We start from the raw sequence: 25,916 nt of genomic DNA on the forward strand, positions 1-25,916 counted from the left end.
TACCACGTAACCCTGGTTTAGGTCTACAAAGGCCTTTCCATCATCCGACCTCCCTCAGGGGTGTGTGTGGGTATGTGTGTGTGCGTGCGAGCACGTGTACATGTGTGTGCATGTGCATGTGTGTGTTCTCAGCCTGCTGTGGAACACAAGCTTCCTGGGAGTGACTGTTTTCTGCTTTGTTCTCTTGTATCTAGACGAGTAGCTGATGCAAGGCAGGTGCTCAGTAAGTAGAAATTTGGGGAAAGAAAATCGGCCATGAGTCATGCTTTATTTTGATGTTTCTTTTCAGTTAAAGTCTATTGTTGAAACATGCTTTTTTTGTCGTCACCTTTCTTCACAGTTAAGAGGAAAAAAAGTTCCAAATCAGAGGCTAAGGGAACTGTGTCTAAAGTCACTGGGAAAAAAATCACCAAGATCATCGGTTTGGGAAAGAAAAAGCCATCAACAGATGAACAGACCTCCTCAGCAGAGGAAGATGTGCCTACTTGTGGTAAGACAGGGGTGTGTGGGGTTGCCAGATCTGCACCCTCTCCCCGAGCACACGGAGACCCTCTCTGGGGAGACCTCTGTATCATGTTCTTCTAAGTCTCACTGATTGGGCTCTTTTGCATTGGGCTTGTGATCAGTTAAATTGTGGAGAATGGATTACATTTTACTGCTTATTAATGAAGGCCTTGCAAGGGTTTGAGATGATCTCTGAAGTTCTCTCAAAACAAAAAACAAATTCTCTCTTTGATCCCATGAGGTTCTTCCAAATCCCTTTTTTTTTAAACTTTATCTTTTGTTGTTTGTTTATTTATTTATTTATTTATTTGGTTGCGCCGGGTCTTAGTTGCGGCAGGCGGGCTCCTTAGTTGTGGCTCAAGGGCTCCTTAGTTGCGTCATGGGAACTCTTGGTCGCGGCATGCATGCGGAATCTAGTTCCCGGACCAGGGATCGAAGCCGGGCCCCCTGCCTTGGGAGCACGGGGTCTTCACCACCGGACCGCCAGGGAAGCCCCCAAATTCCTTTTAAGTGTCTTTAAAGGGAAACGTACGCATGAGCCGTTGGCCAGCGGAGGCGGGTGTGTAACTTGTGTAAGAGCATTTACAGGGTCCCTGGCAGCCCCTTCCCTTGGCCTGACGTCACACAACTTAGCTTTCTGGGGCTGCTCCACTTCTCAAGCTTCCGCCTCAAGTCCAGTCGGGCCGGCTGACCCCTCCCCTCATGGGTCTTCGTCCAGTAAGTGTTCTCTGGGCAGCTGCTGGCGGTGGGGCTGCGTCAGCGGGGCAGGGGGCATGATGACCAGATGGCTCCTGCGATCCCACTGCATCCGGTCTAGCGCCCACAGGGCGGCCTGAGGCAAGGGGTCACAGAGACAAACGTGTGGTGACTGACTGTGATCACGAACATGGCGGGGATACAAGAGGGGCAGCGGGAGAGTCTGGCGGGGATGTGACTTACATGGAGGCACCTCAGGGAACACCTCCCTGGAGAAGTGAGACCGCACATGCGCAGTGTTTCCTAGGCAACCGCGTTTACGAGGACCGTGCGACCCCTTTAAGGAGAAACGCTTTAGAGGCTGAAAGATGGATATTTACCCTTTCAGAAAAATAAGAATGGGCTGTACTTTCCCTTGCGGACCACAGGGCGCATCCCACGTCAGTCCCGCAATGCCTTTTATGTGTGCTCGCTGTTCACCTCTCTCTCTCTCTTTTTTCCCTCTCTCATTGAGCATCTCTTCTGTCCACGGTTCTGGGTTACTGAGGATGCCAAAAGACAACAGCATTTAGATGCTGCTCGTTAGTGCCTCAGTAGGGCCACACACGCAAAAATGCATTTATTCAGCCGATATCATGTCCCAGGGTGTGGCTTGTGCTGAAAGGGCGCGGTGAGCTCAGAGCTATGCCGGTGGGCAGGAAGTGCATCTTGTGGAGTGCAGGGCAGGTAGACTTGGGGTGGGGGGCCTCCCGAGGGGAGGGCAGGGTGGACTCGCAGCTCCTCACAGGTGTGATCCCAGGAAGTCGTGATAGACTTTTGGTGACACAGTAACCCCCCTGGGGTGCTGTGCAGAAGTGCGTGTGGAGTGGAAGATGGCTGGGCGGGCAGTGGTCGAGGCCTCTCGGGGTTGAGGTGTCATCCCAGGGAGACCCCCATGAAGCGGCCGCCTGTGGGTTGAGCTGAGAGGGAAGATGGTGGCCTCAAATGGAGGCCAGCGGTCTGGGAACCCCCGTGCATGCAGAGATTGTGAACTTGCCCCGGGTCTGACGGCAGTGGGGTCACAGAAGCACGCTGACTGATGCTCTTTCCACTGAGAACAACCACCCTGCGGAAACTGAGCCAGCTGGACAGAGCCTTGGCGGGAGGGCAGCTGCAGGGGAGCTATGGATGCCAGGGGCCTGTGGCCCTCTGCCTTTCCTGGAGCGGCTCACAGCACTGGGAGATCTGCGGTTGTTTCCCTCTGGCATTAGCCCTGGAGAGGAGATAGGAGTCAGGGGTTAGAAATGGAAAGAGGGAATTAGCCAACAAAAAGGGAACTCCTGTTTTAGTTTTTTTGGGTTTTTTTTCTTAAAACTGCCCCAGGTCAGCGAAGGAAATAGAGGTTCTTTCATGAAAAACAATTAAACATTCATATGGAAGGCAACTTAGCAACTGTGGTCCAGACCCCTCATTTTACAGTGAGGACACCGAACTCGGGAAGGTCGTGGAACTTGCCCTGAGTCACATGGCCAGCTGGGGACAGGGCCAGGCCCACTGGCCAACCCTGTCGCTGTCCTGAAACACAGGTCTCCCCCATCCCCCTCCCGTCCCCCAGGGCTCGCGACTCCTAATAAACAGCTGCGTGGGCACTTGGCTGGAAGGCACAGTGGAATTGCTCAGAGAGCAGGCCTGCTGGAGCTGCAGCCCCACATCACCACCTGAGGGTTTCTGCCAGGCTGTCGGTGGGCGTCTTTCGCCTCCACTAAGAGAACATCCTCTGTCCACAAGGTTTTAAAATTGTCATCTAGTTCCTTGCTGGTCCAAGGGACGGGGGAGGAGTCTGTGGAGAAATCGAGGGGGAGAATGACTGTCTTCCATTATGTTAGGACAGCTGCAAAGTCTCAGGCAGGAAAAGTAGCTGGATGAAGGCCCAAGACCCCCATCCTGCCCAGAATGCCAAGCGGACGGGGCACAGACGAGAGCGTCCCCAGGGCAACTAGGAGCTGAGTCCAAATCCCAGCTTTTCTGGGAGATGCATCCCGGTCAGCTGGGGCTCTGGGTGTGCAGGAGAAATGCAGGCAGGTAGGAGAGGGTTCTCTGCAGTTTTCCTGCAGGTAGGGTGGAAAGAGGCGCCCACACCAGCCCCCCGCTCCGCCTCTCCTGCCTGGCTCTCACCCCTCTCTCGGGCCGTCAGCCAGCAGGTGCTGTGCTTAGCACCAGCCGGGTCCACTCCACAAACAGCCACTTGCACAAGATGATCCGAGACTTGCACACAAACCCCTAAGCAAAGATGGGTTCTTTATTTTCCCATCTCCAGTGCTCAGGAGTTCTGGAAGTATTGTCACTGTATAAAGGCATCAGGAGATGCCTTTCACGTTTTTCTCTCTTCCCCAGCCCGTTTCTGTCTGTTGTTTGGACTCGTCCACAAGCCTCTCAACTGTCCACCTTCTTCTCCTCTGGATCCCTGCAGGCTACCCCATGGGAATTTTGAAACCTTGGACCAATTGTATCATCCTGTGCTCAGTCAGTTCAGGGCCTCTAACAATCTTGTCTCAATGAATTTTCCAGCTTGTTCCTCTCATTACTGGATTAAGATGCAGGTCGAATTCACCCACCACTTGTGTTCCCAGCACCACGCACACAGCCTGTTGGATAATAGTAGCTCAGTAAACACTTGTTAATTGAATGAATTAACTTAAGCAAGTCGCACACTTCTCTGAGCCTCAGGTTCCCCACCTGTGAAATAGGCTTATACTTAAACTACTTTCTTTTCCTTAGAATTGAGGATAAAATCATGAAACATTAAGCTCATTGCCTACTTCATAATTTATGCTCAGTAAATGGTCGCTATTATCATTCATTTGTTCACCTGAAAAAAGCCTAAGCATACCAGACATAGTCAAGCCGACATGAGGGCAATGCCAGATGAGTGGCATTGATAATATCGATAATAGAAATACAGAAGCTGAGTGAAAGGAGTGGTCCCAGTTGCTAGGATGGAGGGCTTCCCGAGGCAGGGTAACCTGGGCTAGTTGGAAGGACCTTCTGGTTATTTCTGGGGCCCCTTCTGGCTCTAATGGTCAGTGACTTTGTGAAGTTTTCAGCAGTAGTATTTTTGGTGGATGTGCAGGAAAGTTATATGCCTCTCAGTTTCTATCGTAATCCACCCGACAAAAGGTCAGGTGACATTTAATCAAGGGGGAGGGACGCGTTCTTGACGTCAGTCACCACGTCAGGGGTGTCTCGGGTTCTTTGGGTGCCCGCTGGAGGGCACGTGCCTCTGGTGGAAGGGAGGGTTTCGGCGTCGCGGGGCGGGAATCAGCTCTCGGCAGCCCCTTTCCTCTCAGACGATCACAGTCTGAGGCTGGCTAAGATGAGCAATTCAGTGAAAGTCCTCACAAAAGTGTGACCAGAGCACAGGAGACGCTGCCCTTCCCGTCCTAGAGAAGAAGTCAGTGGACGTGGGCCCCCCTTAGGCCAGGCGGCCCTGTCTGCTCGTCTGCAGCTGCTGGACCGGAGGCGCCAGGTCCCCACGCAGCTGACCGCGAGAGCGTTCACATCTGTCCCCTCCTCCTGTGGTTGTGTGTGTTTGGTCAGCCTCAGGCCGTCCTCATGAAACCTCACACGCACTTGTCACCAAGCTTTTGCAAGAGGCCTTAGAGTTCTTTCTTTAGAATTCGGAGCAAACATAACCTCAGAACATCAAACCGAAATTCCCAGATGGTTACAATACCGTAACGTCTCACCAGAACATGATAGGCGGGAACAGACAAACAAAAAATCAAATGATATTGGAGTCGCCTTATTAGCAGGGCGCTGACCTGACCCAGGCGAGCCTGCGAAGGGGCCCGGCTGCTCTTTGGTGCCACCTGGTGGTGGGTGTCTGCTCAGGCTGATCGTCTCGGGGCTGATGGGGTCCTGTGTCGGCAGGGATTCCATCACAGCCTAGCCGTGTCGTGACGGGGAGAAAGAATATTAGGGGACATGGGACCTGCCCTCTGAGTCCAGGGTACTTTGGTGAGCTGCCTGCCATGTCCCTGTGTGGTCTCTCCCTCATCCGGGGTCCCTACACAGAAAGTAGGAATTTCGGCCACCTCTTTGGAGAAGGCGGTGAGCCTGCCGGGGGAGGCCAAATGCCAGATGTGGGCTTGTTTCCGTGGCGTTTGCTGTTTACAGAAACAGGTGATTCTCGTTTTGCTTTTCCCTTTTGGGCAACTGTAACTCATTATGAGGAAGGCGATAAAATATGGTAATTTCCTTTGAAGTCGTGCTCTAACTAAAGTGTGGATCTGTCCAATATAATCATTCCTTTTGTGACTCACATGTCAAGAAACCCATGGTATTTGGTGACTCGGTCAGGGAAGAAAACCTGATGAGCACCTTCCCCTCTTCAGGAGATGCATCATTCACGTGGCTGGCCGAGCCGTACTCAGAAGCTGCGGCCCCCCTGTGCTGGGAACAGGTGCACCCACGTGGTGAACTCTAAGATGCAGAAGCCCTGTGGAAGTTTAGAGGAATCCCCTCACTGTTACTGAGAAGGCGGATGGGCTTAAATTCCTCAGTAAACATTTTGGCATCTCCTTCCCCATTGTGACCCCCGCCATCTTCTGCAACAAGGACAGGCCCCTCCAGTAGCTTCCGAGGTTTTCTGTGACCAGGTCGCTAGATGTCTCAGGTCTTAGTTCACCACGCTCCCCGCTTCTCCAGGCCTGAAGGGATTCCCCCCACCCCTTAAGGCCCAGATGAGGACCCGCCCCAGAGCACATGTAAGCCTCCACTCTGCCAGCCCAAGTGGTCACGTCCATCAGTGCTCTGGGCCTTAGTGCTTCCTTCTACAAACTGTTCACTCGCCTGTCGACTTTGTGTGCCCAAGAAGACTAAGTTAGTTGAAAGCTATCCCATGCTTCCATTTATTTCTTCTTAATTATATGCCATCATACCGTCCATAGACCACGTGTGTCCATTCATGCTCGGAGCATACTTACGATGGATCTGGTTGCCAGCTATTTCAAAAAAATCCAAAGATGTGGGCCTTCAGCGTGATTAATGACTTATAGATGGAGATATTAAATAGTTCTAATAGCTGTTACTCAGATGTTCAGATATTATATTTGACTATATGTTTTAAGTTGAGCTTAAAAAAATAAGTGTATCAGAACTATGTCATTTACAAATAGTATTTTCCAGAATGAAAACAGCAGCTCTTTCTCTTCCGTCTTTAACTGTCAAAAGGGCTTCAGGTCGGTCTTCGCTGGGTAGCCGTGAACAAGAAGGAAGAAGACCAGGGTGTGAGCCTCCTCCTTTTTTTTAAAATGAGGACAGTTCTTGTAATTCCATCACATTCCATCCATAATGCACCGAGGATGTAGTGCAGCCTCAGAGACATGGATGATGAAATTCCACATGCATCAGACTCAGGCCTTTAGACTTCAGCAGTCAGACAGAATCCTCCAGTCAGAGGGCACTGAGGAAGGGCATCTCTGGCCTCTGGGCAGGAATCTCATCCCGAGGATTTGCCGTCACCTGCTGGAATACTTCCAGTGGTGGGGAACTTATCACCTCCCAAGGCTGCCTGTTTTGTGGAAAGCTTTCATTTTCAGATAGTTTTATTCCTCATGTTAAGCCAAAATCTGCCTGTCTTGTCACTTTTGCCCTGGTGGTGTCATTTGCAGCTACTCAGAATGAACCCGAACCCTTTCCTGGGTGAGGTCCCTTCGGCTATTTGAGGACGGCAGTGTGTCCTCACAGCCTCTCTCCTGCCCACCCCTGATGGCTCAGTGACCTCTCGTACACCGGGCAAGCTCCAGGTTCCCATAGACGGTCCTCAGCACGCATCACACAGTGCATGCGGGCTCCTGGGTGGTCTGTCCTGTCTCAGCCCCCAGAGCTGATGGAGGTCAGTCATCTCGCAGTGGTGGCTCTCGTTGCTCCCAGGAGCCTGCACTTGCAGACGTGCTGTGTGCGGGGTTTGTTCCGTCTTCGTGGCCTCCCGGGGCGCATCCTTCCTGGGGAGGCTGACGGGCCTGCTCTCGTTGCAGGCTACCTGAACGTGCTCTCCAACAGCCGCTGGCGGGAGCGCTGGTGCCGCGTCAAGGAAAACAAGCTCATCCTCCACAAGGACAGGGCCGACCTGAAGGCCCACATCGTCTCCATCCCGCTCCGCGGCTGCGAGGTCATCCCAGGGCTGGACTCCAAACACCCCCTGACGTTCCGGCTGCTTCGCAACAGCCAGGAGGTGGCTGTGTTGGAGGTGGGAGCCACGGGGCATTCGCTCGCGGTGGTTTGCCTTCTAGGGTCCGGCCTGGACGCCCCGTCAGGTCCTCACAGCCGGCTGACGGCAGCTTTGGTTCTGTCCCGTTCCACGTGTCCTGCTTTTCTTCTCCGAGGGGCCCCAGCCGTGTGGACGGCACAGCCAGTTCTCTGCACAGTGTCCACGGCAGACTGCCTGCCAGGTCACCTCCTTGTCTGATATCGCCTCTGTTCGTGTTTGCGTGGAAGTTCAGTACACAATTCCAGGCAGTAGATTGCTTTCTAAAAGTGGCCACAAAACAACTTGTTTTAAAATTTCCAGTAAAACTTCTCCCCTAACCGTGGTCTGCCTCTGAATTGGTGGCATTTCCTTCAAGCTGTCCTTTGGAATGTTCTGGGCTTCTTCACAGATGGAGCAGGTGTTTTTTGACTACCAGTTGCCTATCGACAGTGGCCAGAGAGCCAGATTACAAAAGAACAAAAAGAACACCTTTGGTTTTTAAGAACCCTTGGCTTTGCATGCATTTTATTGTTTGGCTGCTTTTTCAGACCTTATTCACGAAAGCGAAAAAAAGCAATTAAAACTAATTTCTTAGCTACACACTTAAAACTTTCTTTTTTGAAATTTAAGATTTTTATTTATAGTCTTATTATTAATTTATTTCTACCCAATATTAATTCAGACCTTTTTTCCTTTGTCTTTTTTTTTTCACTAACATTATCATGATTAAGATACAAAGACACACACGCATACATATGTATATCCGTGCATACACAAATATCAGAATGTAGAATTTCCGGAGTACATGTAAGTATATTTATGCTATACAGTTGATAGAAATGAGGATATTTTGGGTTTGGTGGCATGGCTGATGTGTGTTCTGAATTAATCAGATGCAGAGCCTAATCTAAATGACTGCAGTGTTACTACCAGTGAAGGAAAGGACATGGGCTTGTGACCAAGATCAAAGGGGCCCTGTTAGCCAACCTAGAAGGTCTTGGTAGGAGATAGGAGTTAGTTTCAGAGACTGATTTTTTTTGATGGAGACAAAAAGAGATTAACAACATAGTTCTTTCTCACACAGGGCTCCTTGCCTGATGGTTTGGATGGTTTGAGATAACAGGTCGAAGGGCCGAGCCTGCCCTAGTGGCTGACTTCCCAGAAGGGAGGCCAGGCCTGGCTGGGATCAGGATATCTGGGCCCCAGTCCTAGTTCTGTTGCAGACTTTGATCACAACCCAGTCTGTTTTCCTCTCTCGGCTTCTTTATTTGTCTGTAAAACAGAGCATTGGGCTAGAGCCCGTGTGCTTTGTAAGCATTTATGAGGGCTGAAAGCTGTAGGGTGGATGAGAGTGGAAAAAAGCCAAAAACGTAAATGAGGAAACTGTACTCTTGATGCAAACAACTCAGGTGTCACGTGAGAGCTCTGGCAGCAGATCTGAGAGAGGCTGCGAGGACAGGAAGGCACACGCTGTGGGTTGGCACACGCTGGATTTGGGGGTGAAAAGTGAGACATTGGCCTGGACACCGGGTGGTGACAGGAGCCCCCGTGGGGAGGGCAGGGGCAGGGGCAGGGGAGGAGCTGGGTGAGAAGGGCCCTGTCCTGTCTTTGCTCCCAGCCCTGTAGGTGCAGCCTCACGTCCCCAAAAAATGGTGGTTGTGTTTCATTGCCTTTTCCCTATTCCAGTTATTGAATCAAACATGCACACACGTGCACACACACACACATACGTAACCACACTCAGTGTTCCAACATAAGCAAAGAGTTTGCCTGAATCAGTTAGGAAATGCAGTGATCTGACCAGTAAAGTTGTATTCTGTACTTTTTCTAAGACCATTTTATCTTAACTTTTGTGATAATTTCAGAATTACAGAAAAGTTGTGAAACTAGTACAAATAATTCCATATACCCTTCACCCATATTCCCCAAATACTAACATTTTACCATGTTTGATATCTCTTGCATGGTCTCTTCCCCTCTCTCTCCCTCTCTCTCTTTCTCTCTCTCTGACTCTGTGTAAATTTTTTCAGAACCTTTTACAGACGTGTTGTCCCTTTATCCCTAAACACTTCAGTGTGAAGTTGCTCAAAATGAGGGTATTTCTTTACTAAAACCACTGTATAATTATCAAAATCGGGAAATTCACACTCATGCAATACAATTATCTGACTTACAGATTTTAATCAGATTTTCCCAGTTATCCCAATAATGTCCCTTGTCAGCGGAAGGAAACCCCAGGTGGTATGTTTCATTCAGCTGCAGTCTCTTTGGCTTTCTCTGTCTGGTTTCATGACATTGATACTTGGGACGGGTACAGACCATTACTGTGTAGACGGTCCCTCAGTTTGGGCATATCTTCCATTTCCTTGAAATTCGAATCTGGGGTAGGCATGCTTGGCAGGGGCCCGTGGAAGCAGTGGCGTGTTTGGCACAGCATCACTTAAGCAGGTACGCCGTCAGTTTGTCCCATGACTGGTGATGTTAACTTTGATCTCTCATGTGGGATGTCTGCACGGCTTCCCCACTGCAAAGTTACTGTGTTTACCATTTGTCTTTAATAAGCTTCATGTGGGAAGATTCTTTGAGACTCTTTCAATATCCTCTCACTCACAATTTCACCCACTAATTCTTAGCATCCGTGAATGACTCTTGCCTGATACAGTTATTAAAATGACAGCTGCTAAATGGGGACTTGCTAATTCCATTATTCCTTCTACACTTATTAGTTAGTATCTACTATAAGGAAGATTTCCCTTTCTCTCAATTAATTATTCATTCATTTATATATATATGTATATCAGCAGGGGTTCATAGATTATTGTTTTAATCAGTGATTATAATCCTTTATTGTCATGATTTATCCTGGTCAAATGAACAGAGTTGGTCAGCAGAAAGCCCTTCGAGCCATGTGGCCTTTGCTATGTCCCTGTAATAAAGACACCACAGTCCGCGGTCCCCTGCATTCTTTGAGCTCTTTCCTCATGTTGTGATGCAACAAGATGTTCCAGGCTCATCTTGTGCTTTTTTCTGCCCCAGGCCTCTTGGAATCAGCCATGTTCCGAAGAGCTTTTAGTGGACAATTCCTAGTGGATAATGGTATTTAGAAACCAGGATCTGGGTAGAGGTGTGCTCAGAGTTACTGGGGCGTCACTGCGCCTAGGCCTTTTCAGTAGTCATAGGAAATTGTGTGTATGTGTATATTTGTACATACATACATTCAGGCATGTTTCTATGTTATACATATTACACACATATATATGCATATATACATGTATACACCTGCATGTATACCTATTTATATACTAAAGCCACAAGATCATAACTAATACTTCTAATTTTAGTCCAACACCACAGAGTTATTATTTTTAAAAAGCCTATGAGGAAATTTCTTAAACAATGAAGAAAACAGTTAACAGTGTAATAGTATCAACCACATCTTAGATATTATGTTAACATACTTTTAAAAATACTTAAATGAAATAGGTATAGATACATGGATATAGATTCAGTCGTAGATACATTCTTGACATAGATTTCATTTGGGGGAGGACAAAAGACCAGTGAAGAGAACATATTTGTGATTTTTTTATTATCCAAGCACTCAAATCAATTCATTTCAATTTAGCAAACATTGATTATTACATTCTTACTCTCCGTAAGGCATGTAATTGGAATCCATTCACTTTGTCCATGGCCGCATGTGATACTGTTGCTTGTACAGTATCAGTAGCCAGTTCTATCAGCACACAAAAAACAACTTCTTCCTCATCAATGGCTCTTCCTCCCGAGAGCTTTTTGTGCCTGCCATGGGGTATATGTGATTACTTGTATTCTGATCTGTGTTCAACTCATCAAGGTTATAATGATGAAACCCAGTTTTCTTTAAGTCTTGAAGCTAAACTTACAGATCTTTCTTTATATAAAAAATTTGTAATTTTTGCAAAAAGCTAAATATTTTTTTCTTTGACATTCAGTTAACTCACACATTTGATAGCTCAGTTTCCCCTAAACTTTAAATATGACTTACATAGTTGATTAGCCAATAGTATTTAGACATTTGAAGTACCATTATGAATGTAATGTAATTGATTTTCTAAATCACATAAGAAGGACGGCTTAAAATTTTAATGAACCAAATCTTAAAGATATATTTCAGACTTGCAAATTAGGCAGATGACATCCGGGGAGCATTTCAAACATCTTAAAAAATAACATGCACAAAGCAGCCCAACGATTATAAACATTACACCTATATAAACACAACTAATATGAAAGTGAAAGTAGGTTAATATTCTGTACCATCTAATCAGGGAAATAAAAGTGCCCTTTCAGGCCCATTCAGGAGACTACAGCAAGGGCTCCTGGTCACCAGAGTTGGTGACCTACAGGGGCCGTGGCCTGGTGTGGTTTCCAGGTTAAGCAGCTGTGGTTGGAGGGGCTCTTTCTGCTCCCCAGATTTTGTTGCCAAATTAAGGAGCCTTTCTAAACGGCTTCTTTTAGCTGAGATTTAAATAATCCCATTAATTTCCATGTCTTCCACCCTAGTGCCTTTCCCCAAAATAATTGGGAGGCATCTTAGGACCTCGGGTTTTTATTTCCTTGGGAAATATGCAGCTTCCGCATTAAGGCTTAGAGCGAACGCGGTGTTAATCCCATGGCTCAGGCAGTGGCTGCCTCCTTGTCGTCGTCTACATCCTCAGGTGCTTCATGTTCCACCGCCTTTACTGTTATGTTGTCTCTTTTTGGACATTTTAATGAAAATGTTAAAACTCTTTACTGTTACTTAAGTAAAATTCACTTTTCCCCCCTTCACCTCAACAGGCATCTTCTTCTGAAGACATGGGCAGGTGGATTGGTATTTTGCTGGCTGAGACAGGGTCCTCCACAGACCCTGGGGCCCTGCACTATGACTACATAGACGTGGAGATGTCGGCGAATGTCATTCAGACGGCCAAGCAAACCTTCTGGTAAGATCCACTGCCATGCGAAACGGCACTGAAATTAAACAACTTTATTTTTTCCCTAATTTTCTTGTCCTTTTATGTAAGTGTACAGCCTTCAAGGGGGAAAAAAAAAAACAGCTGAAGACTCTCCTTTTTGTATAATATTAACCCAAATTTTGCTGAAATGTTTGTCATTTCAACCATCTGTGTTTTCTTTTAAAACGGGTTGGCAAACTTTTTCTGCAAAAGGCAAAATAGTAATATTTTTGGCTTTGTGGAACAAATGTTCCCTGTTAAAACTACTCAGCTCTGCCAATGCAGTCACACACGTAAATGAATGGACATGGCTGTGTGCCAATAAAACTTTATTTGCAAACACAGGCAGTGGGCCAGATTTGACCCATGGGCTGTACTTTGCTGACCCCTGTATTAGGGGAACAGTTCTATAAAGCTTAAATAATTCGACATATTGCTGTAGTGACGACTGAGTTTTCAAAGCCATCAACCATATACTTTTAAAACTTAAATGTGATTTTTTTTAAAGTGCTGTTATGTACAAAAACGTTCTTTTAAACTATGAATATTTCCTTAACATAATGATGGCAAAGAAAATTATAGCAGCAGTTCTCAAAGTATGGTCCACAGACCCCTGGGGGTATTCAAGACCCTTTCAGGCAGTCCCAAAGGTCAAAACTATTCTCATAATAATGCTAAGAAATTATTTTTTTTCTTCGCTCTAGTGACATTTGCATCGATGGTGCAAAAGCAACAGCAGGGCCGGGGGACAGGGATAGATTGGCAGGAGCCTTAGGACCATCAGTGGTCATTCCATACTGTGCTGTGACCATTGCCACTCGCTTGTAGTAAAAGGATATGCTGTGTTCACTTAAGATGTCCGTGATGGGGACTTCCCTGGCAGTTCGGGGGTTAAGACACCACGCTTTCACTGCAGGGGGTACGGGTTTGATCCTTGGCCAGGAAACTAAGATCCTGCAAGCCGTGCAGCGCGGCCAGAAGGAAAAAAAAGAAAAAAAGATGTCTGTGATGAAGCAGTACAATTATTACTTTTTCTGTAAAGGGCCAGATAGTGTGTATGTATATATATATATATATATATATATATATATATATATTTTTTTTTTTTTTTTTTTTTTTTTTTTTTTTGCTGTATGCGGGCCACTCACTGCTGTGGCCTCCCGTTGCGGAGCACAGGCTCCGGACGCACAGGCTCCGCGGCCATGGCTCGCGGGCCCAGCCGCTCCGCGGCATGTGGGATCTTCTGAGATCAGGGCACGAACCCGTGTCCCCTGCATCGGCAGGCGGACTCTCAACCACTGCGCCACCAGGGAAGCCCGATAGTAGATATTCTTATTAAATCTCTCAAGTACGTGTCTTTTTAACATTTACGTAGTGGGCAGGACGCACAAAGCACTTACATTGACTGAACTGTCATGTTGTCTTGAGGAAACGCTCTTGTAAGACTGAGTTACTAACTCAACTAGCCGCTCCCTAACCCCACCACCATTTTTTCACTTTTATTTGAAAGAACAATTAACAGGTGAACTGTGGTTATTCAGACGTAGGTATTTGCAGACACTTTTTCAGAAATGAAGCTAGTGAGCCTCTCCCCTCGAGGAAAACGGTTGGCAGTGTTTGTTGCCTGCAATGGAGTTGAGCTTGCACTCAGAAATGAGAATTTGGGGAGATTTGTATCTGCCACTGTGAGCTGACAGCTTCCCAGTACTCAGACTTTTCTGATAAGATTGGTGGTGATATTGAGTGTGGTTTTTTTTGATACAGTATAGTGAAGTGTGTGCATTTGACAGGTACGCATAAGTCATGCACGGGTAAAAGGTCCCTCCCACGAGCAAGAGAAACTAATGGGTTTTCAGGTAAAAGAGGACTAAAAGTTCATTGATACAGTTTGAGATTCTACATGGCATTAATCATTAAGAAATTACCACTTATCGAGTTTTGGTGTAGCATCAAAGAATATCTACCATGACCTGGAGAAGCTATGAAAATACACCTCACTTTTACAACTGGATATCTGCGGGAGGCTAGATTTTCTTCATATGCTTCAACCAAAACAACTTGTTGCAACCGGTTGAATGTTGAAGCACGTGTGAGAATCCCGCTCTCTTCTCTTAAGCCAAACATTGAATAGATTTACAAACATGTATAACTACCACTTTTCTCACCATTTTTTTTATTTTTGAAAATATAGTTAACTTTTATAGAAATATGTTTAAATATGGTGGATTTATTTCCATTATTTTTAAATGAATAAAAATGAATACATTTCTGAGTTTCAATGTCAAACACAGTCAACACTGATAGCAAACACCCACATAAACCAAAGCTCTTTGGGAGTCTTCAGTAACTTCAAAGGATGTAAAGACTAAAAACACTTGAGGATTGCTGCTTTGTAGGAATGGATCTGTGAAATTAAGAAGTGGCTGGTTCCTATTTCATGCTGTCCACTGTCTAAAGCAGGGGTTGGTCATACTTTTCTGTGAAGGGCAAGATGGTGAACATTTTCAGCTTTGCAGAATGTTTATTTAATGATTGCCTGGGACATTCTGGGGCTGAGTAAAATGAAGATAACGTTTGCCCATATTAGGAATCAAGCCACCATGTTACACCCAATTAAGGTCAATGGCCTTGACAAAATGAATTAATCTTGTACGACTTTACTGGGAAATCTCCAGTAATGCTGGAGGATTTCTGAAGTACACACTGCTTCTTCTCACTACTGTTCTTTTGTGCAAAAACCAGGGTGACATAGTCAAGTGCTGACTGTTCATCCTCGTTATTTTTTCCATAATAACATTCTATCTAATCAGCAAGGTGTAGGTAAATTACAGTGAAACTCCTAATTGTGCAGTAAATAGAGCACACTTAAAGTAGCTTTTTAAGAAATGTAATATCCTTAAGTCCAGTTTTGCAAAATCTACACATCTAGAGTGACATAAAAGAAAGGATCTTATGGTTGTTAACTGTACTATTTTGGACCTTATTAGTTTCCAAAAAGCCTCTAAGTCCACGTGTAACTTCAGCAATAATAAGCAAACTGATGAAAACACTTAAGAGAAACCCTGACTAAAAATATTCCCCCTAGAACACAAATGAGTGTGGAATATTCATCTAAACCAAATGTGGGAAGGTCCCATTTTTGAGAAAGGAATGTAGATTGCAATGCTGAAAACTGATTTATTAAAAATATGCATGTAGTGAGTTTGTGGCTGCAGGAGTCTTTGCTACCCCATTAAAACCTTTATAGGAAAAACCTTTATAGGAGATGTCACTTAGCAATAAAGTTTATTTTTATTAGTTTTCTGCCAAACCTTCTGTAAAAATTGAGAGAAGAGATTTAACAAGGAAACAGCGTTCCAACTATAAAATATGGTAGCTTGCCAATGTGATAATCTGAGGTTGAATTAATGTTTGCCTTTATGTAAATTGTCAGCCAGTTAATGAATCTTCTCAGGGTTATTGGGGGAAATTTTTGTACATTGGATTATGTCTGAGGGAGAAAGGTCAATGATATATTTTGGGAAGAGGACAGTAAAAGAAATAATAGTAATGTAAAGTCTCCCAGAAAAAGTGGTCTATTTAAGAGTATTAATAATGGTAAACATTTGAAACATACTTTCCTGCGGCCTATTTTTAAATGAGATGTATATAGATGATAGGATACAGGGCAAATATTCTGAAATTTTCTTCTGGAACTCTTTTCAAGTCATGCTGGGTTGGAGCCCCATAAGAAAGCTGTGACAACATTGATGGTGATAAAAGCAGTAGATCACGGTGGACACAGAGAGGGGAGCAGGCAGACTGACAGGAAACTTTCACCTTGAGTCACCCTCTCATCTGAATCCCTGGGAGGTTTTATTCTAAAATATACTTCCTGAAAACATGAATGAACCTTGAAGGTATTAACGCTAAGTGAAATAAGCCAGACACAAGAGGACACATACTGGATAATCCACTTAGGTGAGGTACCAGAGTAGGCAAATCCATAGAGGCAGGAAGTGGGGTGCTGGGTGCCAGCGCTGGGGGTGGGGGAGACAGCGCTTCAGCTTTTTGGGAAGATGACAAGTTTTGGAGATGGGTGGTGGTGATGGCTGTACAGCAGTGTGAATGTACTTAGCGCCCCAGACCTGTACACTTAAAAGTGGTTAAGATGGTAGGGACTTCCCTGGTGGTCCAGTGGTTAAGACTCTGCGCTCCCAATGCGGGGCGCTGGGGTTCGATCCCTGGTCGGGGAACTAGATCCCACATGCCGCAACTAAGACCCGGTGCAGCCAAATAAATAAATAAATAAAATGTTTAAAGAAATGTTAAGATGGTGACATTTCTGTTATGTATATTTTACCTATATATATATATTTTTTTTTCTGTCTTATGATTTTGGTTTAACAAGTGGCATATGGTCTGTTATCTCATTTCCACTTTCCTATTTGGCTAAAAATCCTATTTTAGGAAGAGTGCCAGGCCAGAAGGTGAGGGGCCTCTTACTCGGTCTTGGATCCACTCGCTGTTTTGGGCCCAGAGACTTGGTTTGGGGGCCCAGGTCCCTCTCTGTGAGATGAGGGGCAGCCCAGCTGGTGGCCGAGGTCTCATCCAGCTGGGACAGGACATCCTGTGTGTCTGTGACCTCCCCTTATGTTCCGTGGGTCAGAAGCATCCTGCTGGTGTCTGTTCCAAGTGAGTGAGCATCCGTCCTGCCCCTTCATGGTCCACACTCCTTCCTGGCATCTGTGTCCCAGTGTGAGTGCCAGGCTGGGCGCCAGAAACCAGAGACACAGACCAGGCAGGAGACAGTCCCTGGGCAGGGGGTCCGTTTGCCAGGACGTGGAACAGATCCAGGTATCAGTGCTCACGGGCTGTGGAGCGTCCTGGGACCACAGGCATGGGGAGGGCGTGGTCATCCCATGTCCTGCCTCTCACATGACCAAACCCTCACCCCCCAAATACCCTCAAACGGGATGTTTAAACCAGAAAACTTCAAATATGTATCTAAAAACAAGGAGAATCTTTCTTGTATTCTTTCTTTTCTATACATTTTCTTTTCCTAAATATATGTTAATATATTTTAAGTATAGAATAATGATATACATTTTTGTATCAGAAAAAAGCAAGAAGAGTTATTTTATAAATTAAAGAGAATACCGTGTCCAGGGTGGGACTCGCCGTGCGTGCCGTGTGGTCCCAGCAGAGGGACACCTGAGCCGCCTTCCTGCAGCCAGGGCTGGGTGAGTGGAAACTGCAGCTTGAGCCTGCAGGCTGACCCTTCATAGCCCCTTCCTCTTATTCTCTTCAGAACCAGAAATCCCAGTGTAGTTTTATTGCAAGACCTCTTGTCAGAGAGGCAGTTCTCTCCTCCCCTCTTACTGCCTTCACTTTTTCTCATTTGCTCTCTTTTTTATTCATCTAGTTACCATAGAAATGTAAGATCCCAAGAAGAAGCAAAATTGGAAAAAAACCCAAAAAACTATTTTTTTCATTTCAGGCTGCTTTAGTTTTCCCAATTAGGAGAAAAATGTTATCTAGGTTGTTTCTTCCCTAGGCATTGAGGTTTTTCTCTTATAACATCACGAGCAAACCATTCACGCATTCCTTCCTTCCTTCATTCCCGTGTTCATTCATTCGTGCAGCTCGTATTTGCCAAGCACCTTTTGTGTGCTGGATGAACAGAATTGGCAAAAGCCATGTCCTCCTGAAGCTCATGTTCCAGTGAGGAAAGCAGACAGTAGACACATGATCGTGCAACACGTTAGGTGGTGATTAGTGGTAGGAAGGAGTAGGGGACAGGACAGGGATGCAGAGGTGGGAGGTTGGGGTGATCGGGAAGTTCCCACTGAGACTGAAAGAAGGAGGGGTCTCAGAGAAGCGCTGTGGGAAGAGGGGGTGCCCTTGGCCAGCGAGCGAGAGCTACCAGGAGCCTGGGGTGAAGGCAGCGGACGTGGCGCTTGGAGCCTCGCAAGCCATGCAGCACTGGATTGTTCTCAGAGCCACTGGGGCTTTGAGCAGAGCCGTGACACGAGGGACGGAGGTGGCCACTGTCAGAGGCTCCCAGAAGCTCAGGGCCGTGCAGGGCAGAGGGGAAGGTGGGTAGTGACGCTGAACAAACACTGAGAACTCAAGAAGTGCTATGGGATAGACGTTCTAAAACGCTTATAGAACAGGTCCGTGGACTTTTCCTGAAAAAAGCCAGAGAGCAAATATTGATACTTCAGTTTTGCAGGCCAGATGGTCTCTGCCTTTGAGAATTAACAGGCTCATGAAAGAGGCATGTGAAAAAAAAAAAAGCAGCCACAGACGATTCGTCAACGACGAGTCCAGGTAAAGAAAGGTGTTCCAGTAAAGCTTTGGTGACAGAAGCAGGCTGCTAACACAAATGGGGGTTATTTGCTGAGTGCCGGGTGCGTGCAGGCCTTGCTCTGGGTACCCGGCAGGGTCATCATGGGTCCGGGCCGCAGTCCTGCGGGCGGGTGGTGTCCTGTCCTACAGGTGAGGAGTCTGCCCCGTGGCTGTAGGAACAGCCGATTCTGCCGGGGTCCTGTGCTAACACTTCTGTACCCCGTGGCCTCGGACAGAGCCTGAGCATCCATCAGAGCTCCTGGAAGCCTTGGTGATCAATTGGAGGGTTGTAACTCGTTTCCTCTCTTTCAGTTTCATGAACAGGCGTGTTCTGTCCACTAACCCGTATGTGGGGAGTACCGCCAACGGCTACGCTCACCCCAGCGGGACGGCTCTACACTACGACGATGTCCCCTGCATCAGCGGCTCGGTGAGTGCGCCGCGTGCAGAGCGAGGTCAGCCGTGCGGGAAGGCGGGGGTCTGCGGGTCTCCGTGACTTACACCCCTGCTTTCTGTCCAAACGAGAGAAAGCTTTCTTACACTCTGAGGCAAGATGAAAACTCCACCCCATCTCTCTCCTTTTTGACACCCTGTTCATCTTAATCCGCATCTGAACACACAGGTAATCAGGCACCAGTAGACAGTTTGTCATTCCTGTCAATGCCATTAAACACCGTCAGAACTCACCATCGGAAAGGAGACGCCACAGAGTAATGACTGTACTGCCAGCTCCAGACACCGTCCTGCATCCTCCGGGTGGGGTGCACTTGTAGCTGGGGCCCCCATCCGGTGGAGAAGAAGGGGAGCGGGGAGGAAGGAGCGCAATCAAGCGCAGATTAACGTGAAAGGGGCTCATGTCAGGACTTGGGTGTCGGGGCGCAGGCACACATTGAAATCCCGTCCCAGCTGCAAAGCCCATGGGATGGTGTCCCCTCTGAGTCCGGGGTGGTCTGGGGTGACTGGGACAAGGGTCCTGTCCCACAGCAAGAACACGTTAGGCCCAGTCGGTCTCCTCCTTGCCCCTCCCCGTTCCCACCACCACCTTCGCCTCGGGGTCTGCAGGGCTGGAGGGGCTCTGGTGCCCACTGTGGCCGTAGCCGTCCACCCTGCAGAGAGTCTCGTGGGAGCCACACACTCGGGGAAAGCCTGCGGTGGCCCGACAGGAGCAGGTCCCAGTCCAGTCTCTGCGCCCCTGCATCCTGGTCGCTGTGCCCTTTCCAAGAGGGCCTGGCTCTCGGCCTCTGCTTGCTGGTCTTGGTGGCACCTGCCCTCATCGTAGACCCGACTGCCACCTCATCCTCGTGGGACAGTTTGCTCCTCTGAGCCTTGATCTCAGTGCCAGCTTTTTTGGAAAGATAAAACACACAAACCGGTCTCTGAATCTTCCTGCCCGACGGCCCCCTCGTGTACCTTTCCCCAGAAGGGTTTCTCCCCGTGCCGTGGTTTAGAGGAACCGTGGACCTACACAAACGCTGGTCTAGTTCCCCCATCCCTTCATTCCTGTTAATACTACGCAGGTTCAGGCACCCCCAGGAATGAGCTCTCTTTAAGTCATGCACAGCTTAAGCTGGTTGAGAAATGAGAAGCTGCCCTTCTCCAAGGCTCTGCATTTAGGAATCGTTTCTGTGTGTCCATCACTGGGCGGGCGACATAGGTGATTAAGACAGAACGTCCAGGGCGCAGCGTTTGTGGCTCATTTGCTTGTTAAGGGCTTCCTTGACGTTCAGGCCTCTCTTTAAACTGTTGCTCTACTTGCTGGGCTCTGTGACCAGACCCTTTGTTTTGCGAGAGCCTGCACTTCTCAGTTTTATAAGGTTCGTACTTTTGAGCCAATACCTGACATTTTAGCAATGTTTCAACTTCAGTAATTCTTACCCATTCAGCATTCCCCCTGAGGCCTAGGTGAAAGTGAATCTCAAAAAGGATCTTCTGACAGGCACACACACACTTCTAATCTAGAAGTTCTCTGGTGTTTGTTTTCTAAGTCTTCCATGTGACTTAATCCTTTGGTATTTTAGGAAAAGGTGGTCTGGTCTAGACCAGTTTAATAACCCTGGACAAATATATGCTAGGTCGTCATTCTGAAACTCACATCCACGCGTATCTACTTGTACCATTATGTTTAGTTTGTAGATGGGTCCCCGGCACCACAAAAATAGACACACTGAAGTGATTGCAAAGGAATAAAAAACACTCTTACTGTGAAATTTTAAACCTTTTCTATTTTTATAACAAAAGGCTGTAATTACATCCTGGCAGAAAGGAACTCTGCAAGAAGGATATAAAAATAGAGTAAGATAAGTATAGTATATGAATTAATATTTTCTCTTTTTTAAAAACAAAGCAATTCCTTTAAAACTTAAAAGAATCTGGCTGTGGTTATAAATTTGGATTTTAATGTATACTTTAATGTCCATGTTCTAAAGTGGCTTGTAGCTATTTTAATCCTTTTGTAAAAAGGTTTTCCACTAAAGTAATGCCATTCTATCATTTATAGTTTGAAACATCCTATTTTCTATGATTATTCGATTTCTTTCTTTTAACAGCCTGTGTTTTTGGTTACTGCACTTTCTTCAGGCATAACCAAGTGTGGAGCAGGGGTGACGCTGACAGTCACCCATAGAACTTAAATCCCCGATGCCTGCATAGCAGGCTTGGAAGGGTCCAGAGGTGTTCTGGCATTGAGCCCCTCATCCTATCCTGGAGGAGCCTGAGGTTCAGACCCCAAGCAGTGTGTAGTTACGAGCACAGCTCTAACCCAGCTCTGCCCCTTACAGCTGTGTGACCTCTCTGCCTCAGTTTCCCCCTACTTCATAAGATTCCTGTGAGAATTATGTGAGTCATTTTTACTGTGAAATAAGATAAGGTGCTTTGGGGACTTCCCTGGTGGTCCAGTGGTTGAGAATCCGCCTTCCAATGCAGGGGATGAGGGTTTGATCCTTGGTCTGGGAACTAAGGTCCCACATGCCACAGGGCAACTAAGCCCATGCACTGCAACTACGGAGCCCACACGCCACAACTAGAGAGCCCATGTGCCGCAACTAGAGAGAAGCCTACACGCCGCAATGAAGAGCCTGCGTGCCACAACTAAGACCCAACGCAGCCAAAAACATAATAATAGTAGTAAAATACAGATAATAATATCTGTCAGTATTTTTTTTTAAAAAAGGTAAAGTGCTTTGCTGGGATCTTAACGTGTTTTCTCAGTAGAATCGGAGCCCCCGGTCTCCAGATGGACCCCAGTCCAGCATTCCTTTCGTCACATCACATTGCTTCAGCTTTCTGGGTCAGGAGGACTTCCGAGTTCCAGTTCTTTAAAGAAATGTCAAATATATATATATATATATGTATAATTTTTTTGCCTGCTTTAACAAACAAAAAAAATTATCATAAGCCAATGGCCCTGGGAATGATTTAAGGAAAAAAGAATCCTTAAGTCCCCAAAGGTAGAAAAGTTCTTCTGAATCAGTCCACCTAGTTGAGTGTGTGTGTTTTATTGGGGGTACGTGCACATGTTTTGGGGTGCTTGCTAATAACATCTCAGTGTGCTTTGCTTCCTGTGGCCGAGGCTCTAACGACAAGCTGTGTGTGTTACAGTGGGGACCCGACGGTGGCTTTCCCGCCCCCTGTGGCCGAGGCCTGGGAGAAGAGGCGCTCTATGATAACGCGGTCCTGTACGATAACTTGCCATCTCCGAAAATCTTTGCTCGCTACCCTCCTGCTGACAGGAAGGCCGCTAGGCCATCTCCTGACAAGCTGTCCTGTAACCACTACAAACACCCTGCCTCTTCCGGTCCGCCGTCCTCCCCGTCTGTCACTAACACCTCTTCTCTGGGGAGGGCATCTCTCGGGCTCAGCTCACAGGTACAGCATCTCATTCTGTCTTCTAGAATCGCCTTAAGTCATGGTCCTCCCTCAGGGCTTTGCAGTGAGAGTCTGTTCATCAGCTTGTGGGCAGTGAGCCCCATCAAGGGTAAAGCGCAGTTTTTTCCCTCAACTAGAATATAATCTGCAAATACACAACGTTTGGCCACCCAGGAACGGATTAAATACAGTAAGTCCCCTACATACGAACCTTCAAGTTGTAAACTTTTCAAAGATGCGAACATGCCCCTGTATGCCAGCTGTTGTACTGGGCTACTGTACTTTTCAAGGTACTGTACTGTAAGATGAAAAATGTTTTCTTTATTTTTTGTGTTTGTTTTTTATGTGTTATTTGTGTGATTATAAACCTATTATATAAACCTATACAAGTATTACTAACCTATTATATAAACCTATACAAGTATTATAAACCTATTACAGTACAGTAGTATTTAGCCAGTTGTGTTACTTGGGTACCCAGGCTAACTTTACAAACAAATTGGACTTACGAACATGCTCTTGAAACAGAACTCATTCGTATGTAGGGGACTTACTGTACACCTAACTAGTTCATGGTTTACGTTCTGTATTTCTTTGCCTGTGCCTGGCTCTCTTTCCATTCTTGGGAAGTTCCCCAGTGAATTTTGTGAATTACAGCAATTAAAGGCAAAGATGTTAAAGAGGACAGGGACAGTGGGACAGTAAAAGTTTTCAGAAGATTTTTGAGCTGCAAATTCCTTTCCTGTGTTTCCATAACGTGTAAGTGAGGAATGGTGGGCTTCACATGGCAATTGCTTTTCGATCTTTAAACATTAAATAGGATTATTCCGAGAACTACAATATTTTCCCATAATGTACTCCCCAAAAGTGTACTCCCTAAAACCAAGTAGATAATAAGGATTTTGGATTATAATTGAATGGTCAGCAACCTTGATATTGAACTGTTGTCCATCTCACACCTCGTATTTGTGGCAAACGGTAACATTTCAGTGTAAATATAATTTTGTGTTTTCATGCATGTCAACCTAAGATTTTTTTATGCTTTGAGTAAAGATCTAAGCGCCACATGGAAGAATATTCTACAAACATAAAGCAGAGCGGCACATTTTTAATTATTTTCTTTTCCTTCTATTTTTGGAGTAATCTTAAGAAAATGATGAATGCCAAGTAAGATTCTAGAATTTCAGAGAGTTATAGCAGTTCTTCGAAACCAATTCTTTTCATCAAAGTCACGTGAGAAGATTTTTGTTTGTTTTTTATTTATAACAACTGTTAGAGATTCTCATTCACTGAATCTGAGTGGCCCAGGCTGATGTATGGTCAGACATGGGAGCCGTTGGCTTCTAGTTTTTTTAAATATTTACCGAAAAGTCTGGTAGGTCATGTGCTTCACCCACTAAGTGAACGTGTCTCTGGCGATGTATTTATCTGTCTTTTTATTGGTATTAGAGTTCCCTTGGGTAAAAATTATGGGACAAAATATACTATCTTATACATTTGGATTGTCCCCAGATTAGTTTGGAATCAGTCATTCGATACGTGGTTCATGTATGTTTGTATTTTGTTCACTTTTATTGCAAGCCGTTTACCTTTAGCTTTCGTGTCCTCATGTGGCCGTTTGAATGGGGGACCTACTCTTTAACGGAGAGAGCTCACACTCCCTACACACCTACCGTGTGTGTGCTGTAGGAGTGTGTGCTGTGTCAGTTAACCTTCTGAGGAACCGTGTGGGAGACATCAGTATCTTTATATTTTTAAATGAGCACACGGAGGCTCAGAAAGCGTTACTGATGTGCTCAGCGTCTCCTATGACGGAGCGGGAATTTGAAGCTTCCAAAACCCAGGCCCACAACAGTAGGAAACGTGGTGCAGCAGAGAAGCTCGGGCTTGGACGTGTACAGTCAGCCTTTGCCGTTCGGCTGAGCTTGTGACCCAGCCAAGGTACACGTGCATCACTTAAGCAAAATGCAGCATGGGTCGGCTTGCAGCCATCAAAGAAGTTAGGGGTATGTTGAATTTTTTTAAAAACCCTGTGGTTAGTTAAAATTTAGTTCATGCTGTTTCTATATTTTGCCTCTTTTGCTTCCTTCCTCAGACCCTGTCAGTGAATCAAAAGGTAGTTTTTTATCCAATTAGGACATCAGTATAGAAACCCTGGAAGTTGAACTCTTAAGTGCACGGTCATGCTACTTCCCCGAACCACCAAAATTAAAGCTGTTTATCTTTGGAAACACAGACTTTTAGTAATGTCAACCAAATGCTCTCAGATACCCACTGTCTGTGCCAGTGTCTTGATCGGCGTGTGTGATCTCCTGGTCGAAATAGGTGACTTTTGGTGCGTTCCAGCTGAAGACATCCTAGTGTACCTCGTTTGTTTTGAACCTCGGTGCTAGAACCTTCTTAGCTGCTCTGGGAAAGTCACAGCAGTGCAGTGTTGGGAAACCAGATTGGTTTTCTACTACCTGCCTTTTTTTCTGCCTAAGCTACGTTCTACGTGAAGAGCTAGGGACTGAAACAATTTACTGCAAAAACCCCAAGGTTTTTGTCTGTTTGTTTTTAATTCTCTCATTTGTTTATTTCAACAGTTGAAGGGTAAAAAGCCGCCCCCCGTGGCATCCAACGGGGTTACGGGAAAAGGCAAGGCTCTGAGCAGTCAGCAAAAAAAAGCTGATTCAGCGGCTGGCGTGAAGCGAACGCCTTCAAGTAAGTTGATCCTTCGATTTCCCACGTTCTAGCTTTGGGTGCAGTGTGCAGTGTCAGAGCTGTCTAGCCACCTTCCTCCCTCACCTGATCAGGTGGAGAATGCCAGGTTGGGGGGCCAGCTGGAGAGAGGGCACCATTTGCATCCGCATCCTTCCTCGTTTGCTGGATTGAGGAATGACCACGATTTTTAACCCAGCTTTTATTTTATAACTGTTGCATATACCAGGAAAGACAAAGCTGGCTTAACTGTAGAATTGGCTACGCGTATTTCTTTTTTTTTTTTTTTTTTTAATTTATTTATTTATTTTTGGCTGCGTTGCGTCTCCGCTGCTGCACAGGCCCTCTCTAGTTGCGGCGAGCGGGGGCCACTCTCCTTTGTGGTGCGTGGGCTTCTCATTGCGGTGGCTTCTCTCGTTGTGGAGCACGGGCCGTAGGCGCGGGCTTCAGTAGTTATGGCACATGGGCTTCAGTAGTTGTGGCACGTGGGCTCAGTAGTTGTGGCTCACGGGCTCTAGAGCGCAGGCTCAGTAATTGTGGCACGCGGGCTCAGCAGTTGTGGCTCACGGGCCTAGTTGCTCCGCGGCACGTGGGATCCTCCCGGACCGGGGCTC

General features: G+C 46.4%; 1 protein-coding gene across 2 annotated transcripts in view; it reads left to right on the forward strand.

Moving 5' to 3' along the window:
* The window catches only part of AFAP1 (actin filament associated protein 1), a 155,173-nt gene that overhangs the window by 110,587 nt on the left and 18,670 nt on the right, over positions 1-25,916 (forward strand). The window contains exons 9-14 of one of the 2 annotated variants that reach the window (XM_082611307.1): positions 341-490; positions 7,218-7,429; positions 12,251-12,396; positions 19,051-19,168; positions 22,336-22,602; positions 25,188-25,305. In XM_082611307.1, the coding sequence (XP_082467433.1) occupies positions 341-490; positions 7,218-7,429; positions 12,251-12,396; positions 19,051-19,168; positions 22,336-22,602; positions 25,188-25,305 (1,011 nt within the window). The remainder of the gene's footprint in view (positions 1-340; positions 491-7,217; positions 7,430-12,250; positions 12,397-19,050; positions 19,169-22,335; positions 22,603-25,187; positions 25,306-25,916) is intronic. The other variant, XM_082611306.1, reaches the window with a different exon arrangement.

Source organism: Mesoplodon mirus (assembly GCF_964341445.2).
Source record: "Mesoplodon mirus genome assembly, chromosome: 2".
NCBI classification, from domain to species: domain Eukaryota; kingdom Metazoa; phylum Chordata; class Mammalia; order Artiodactyla; family Ziphiidae; genus Mesoplodon; species Mesoplodon mirus.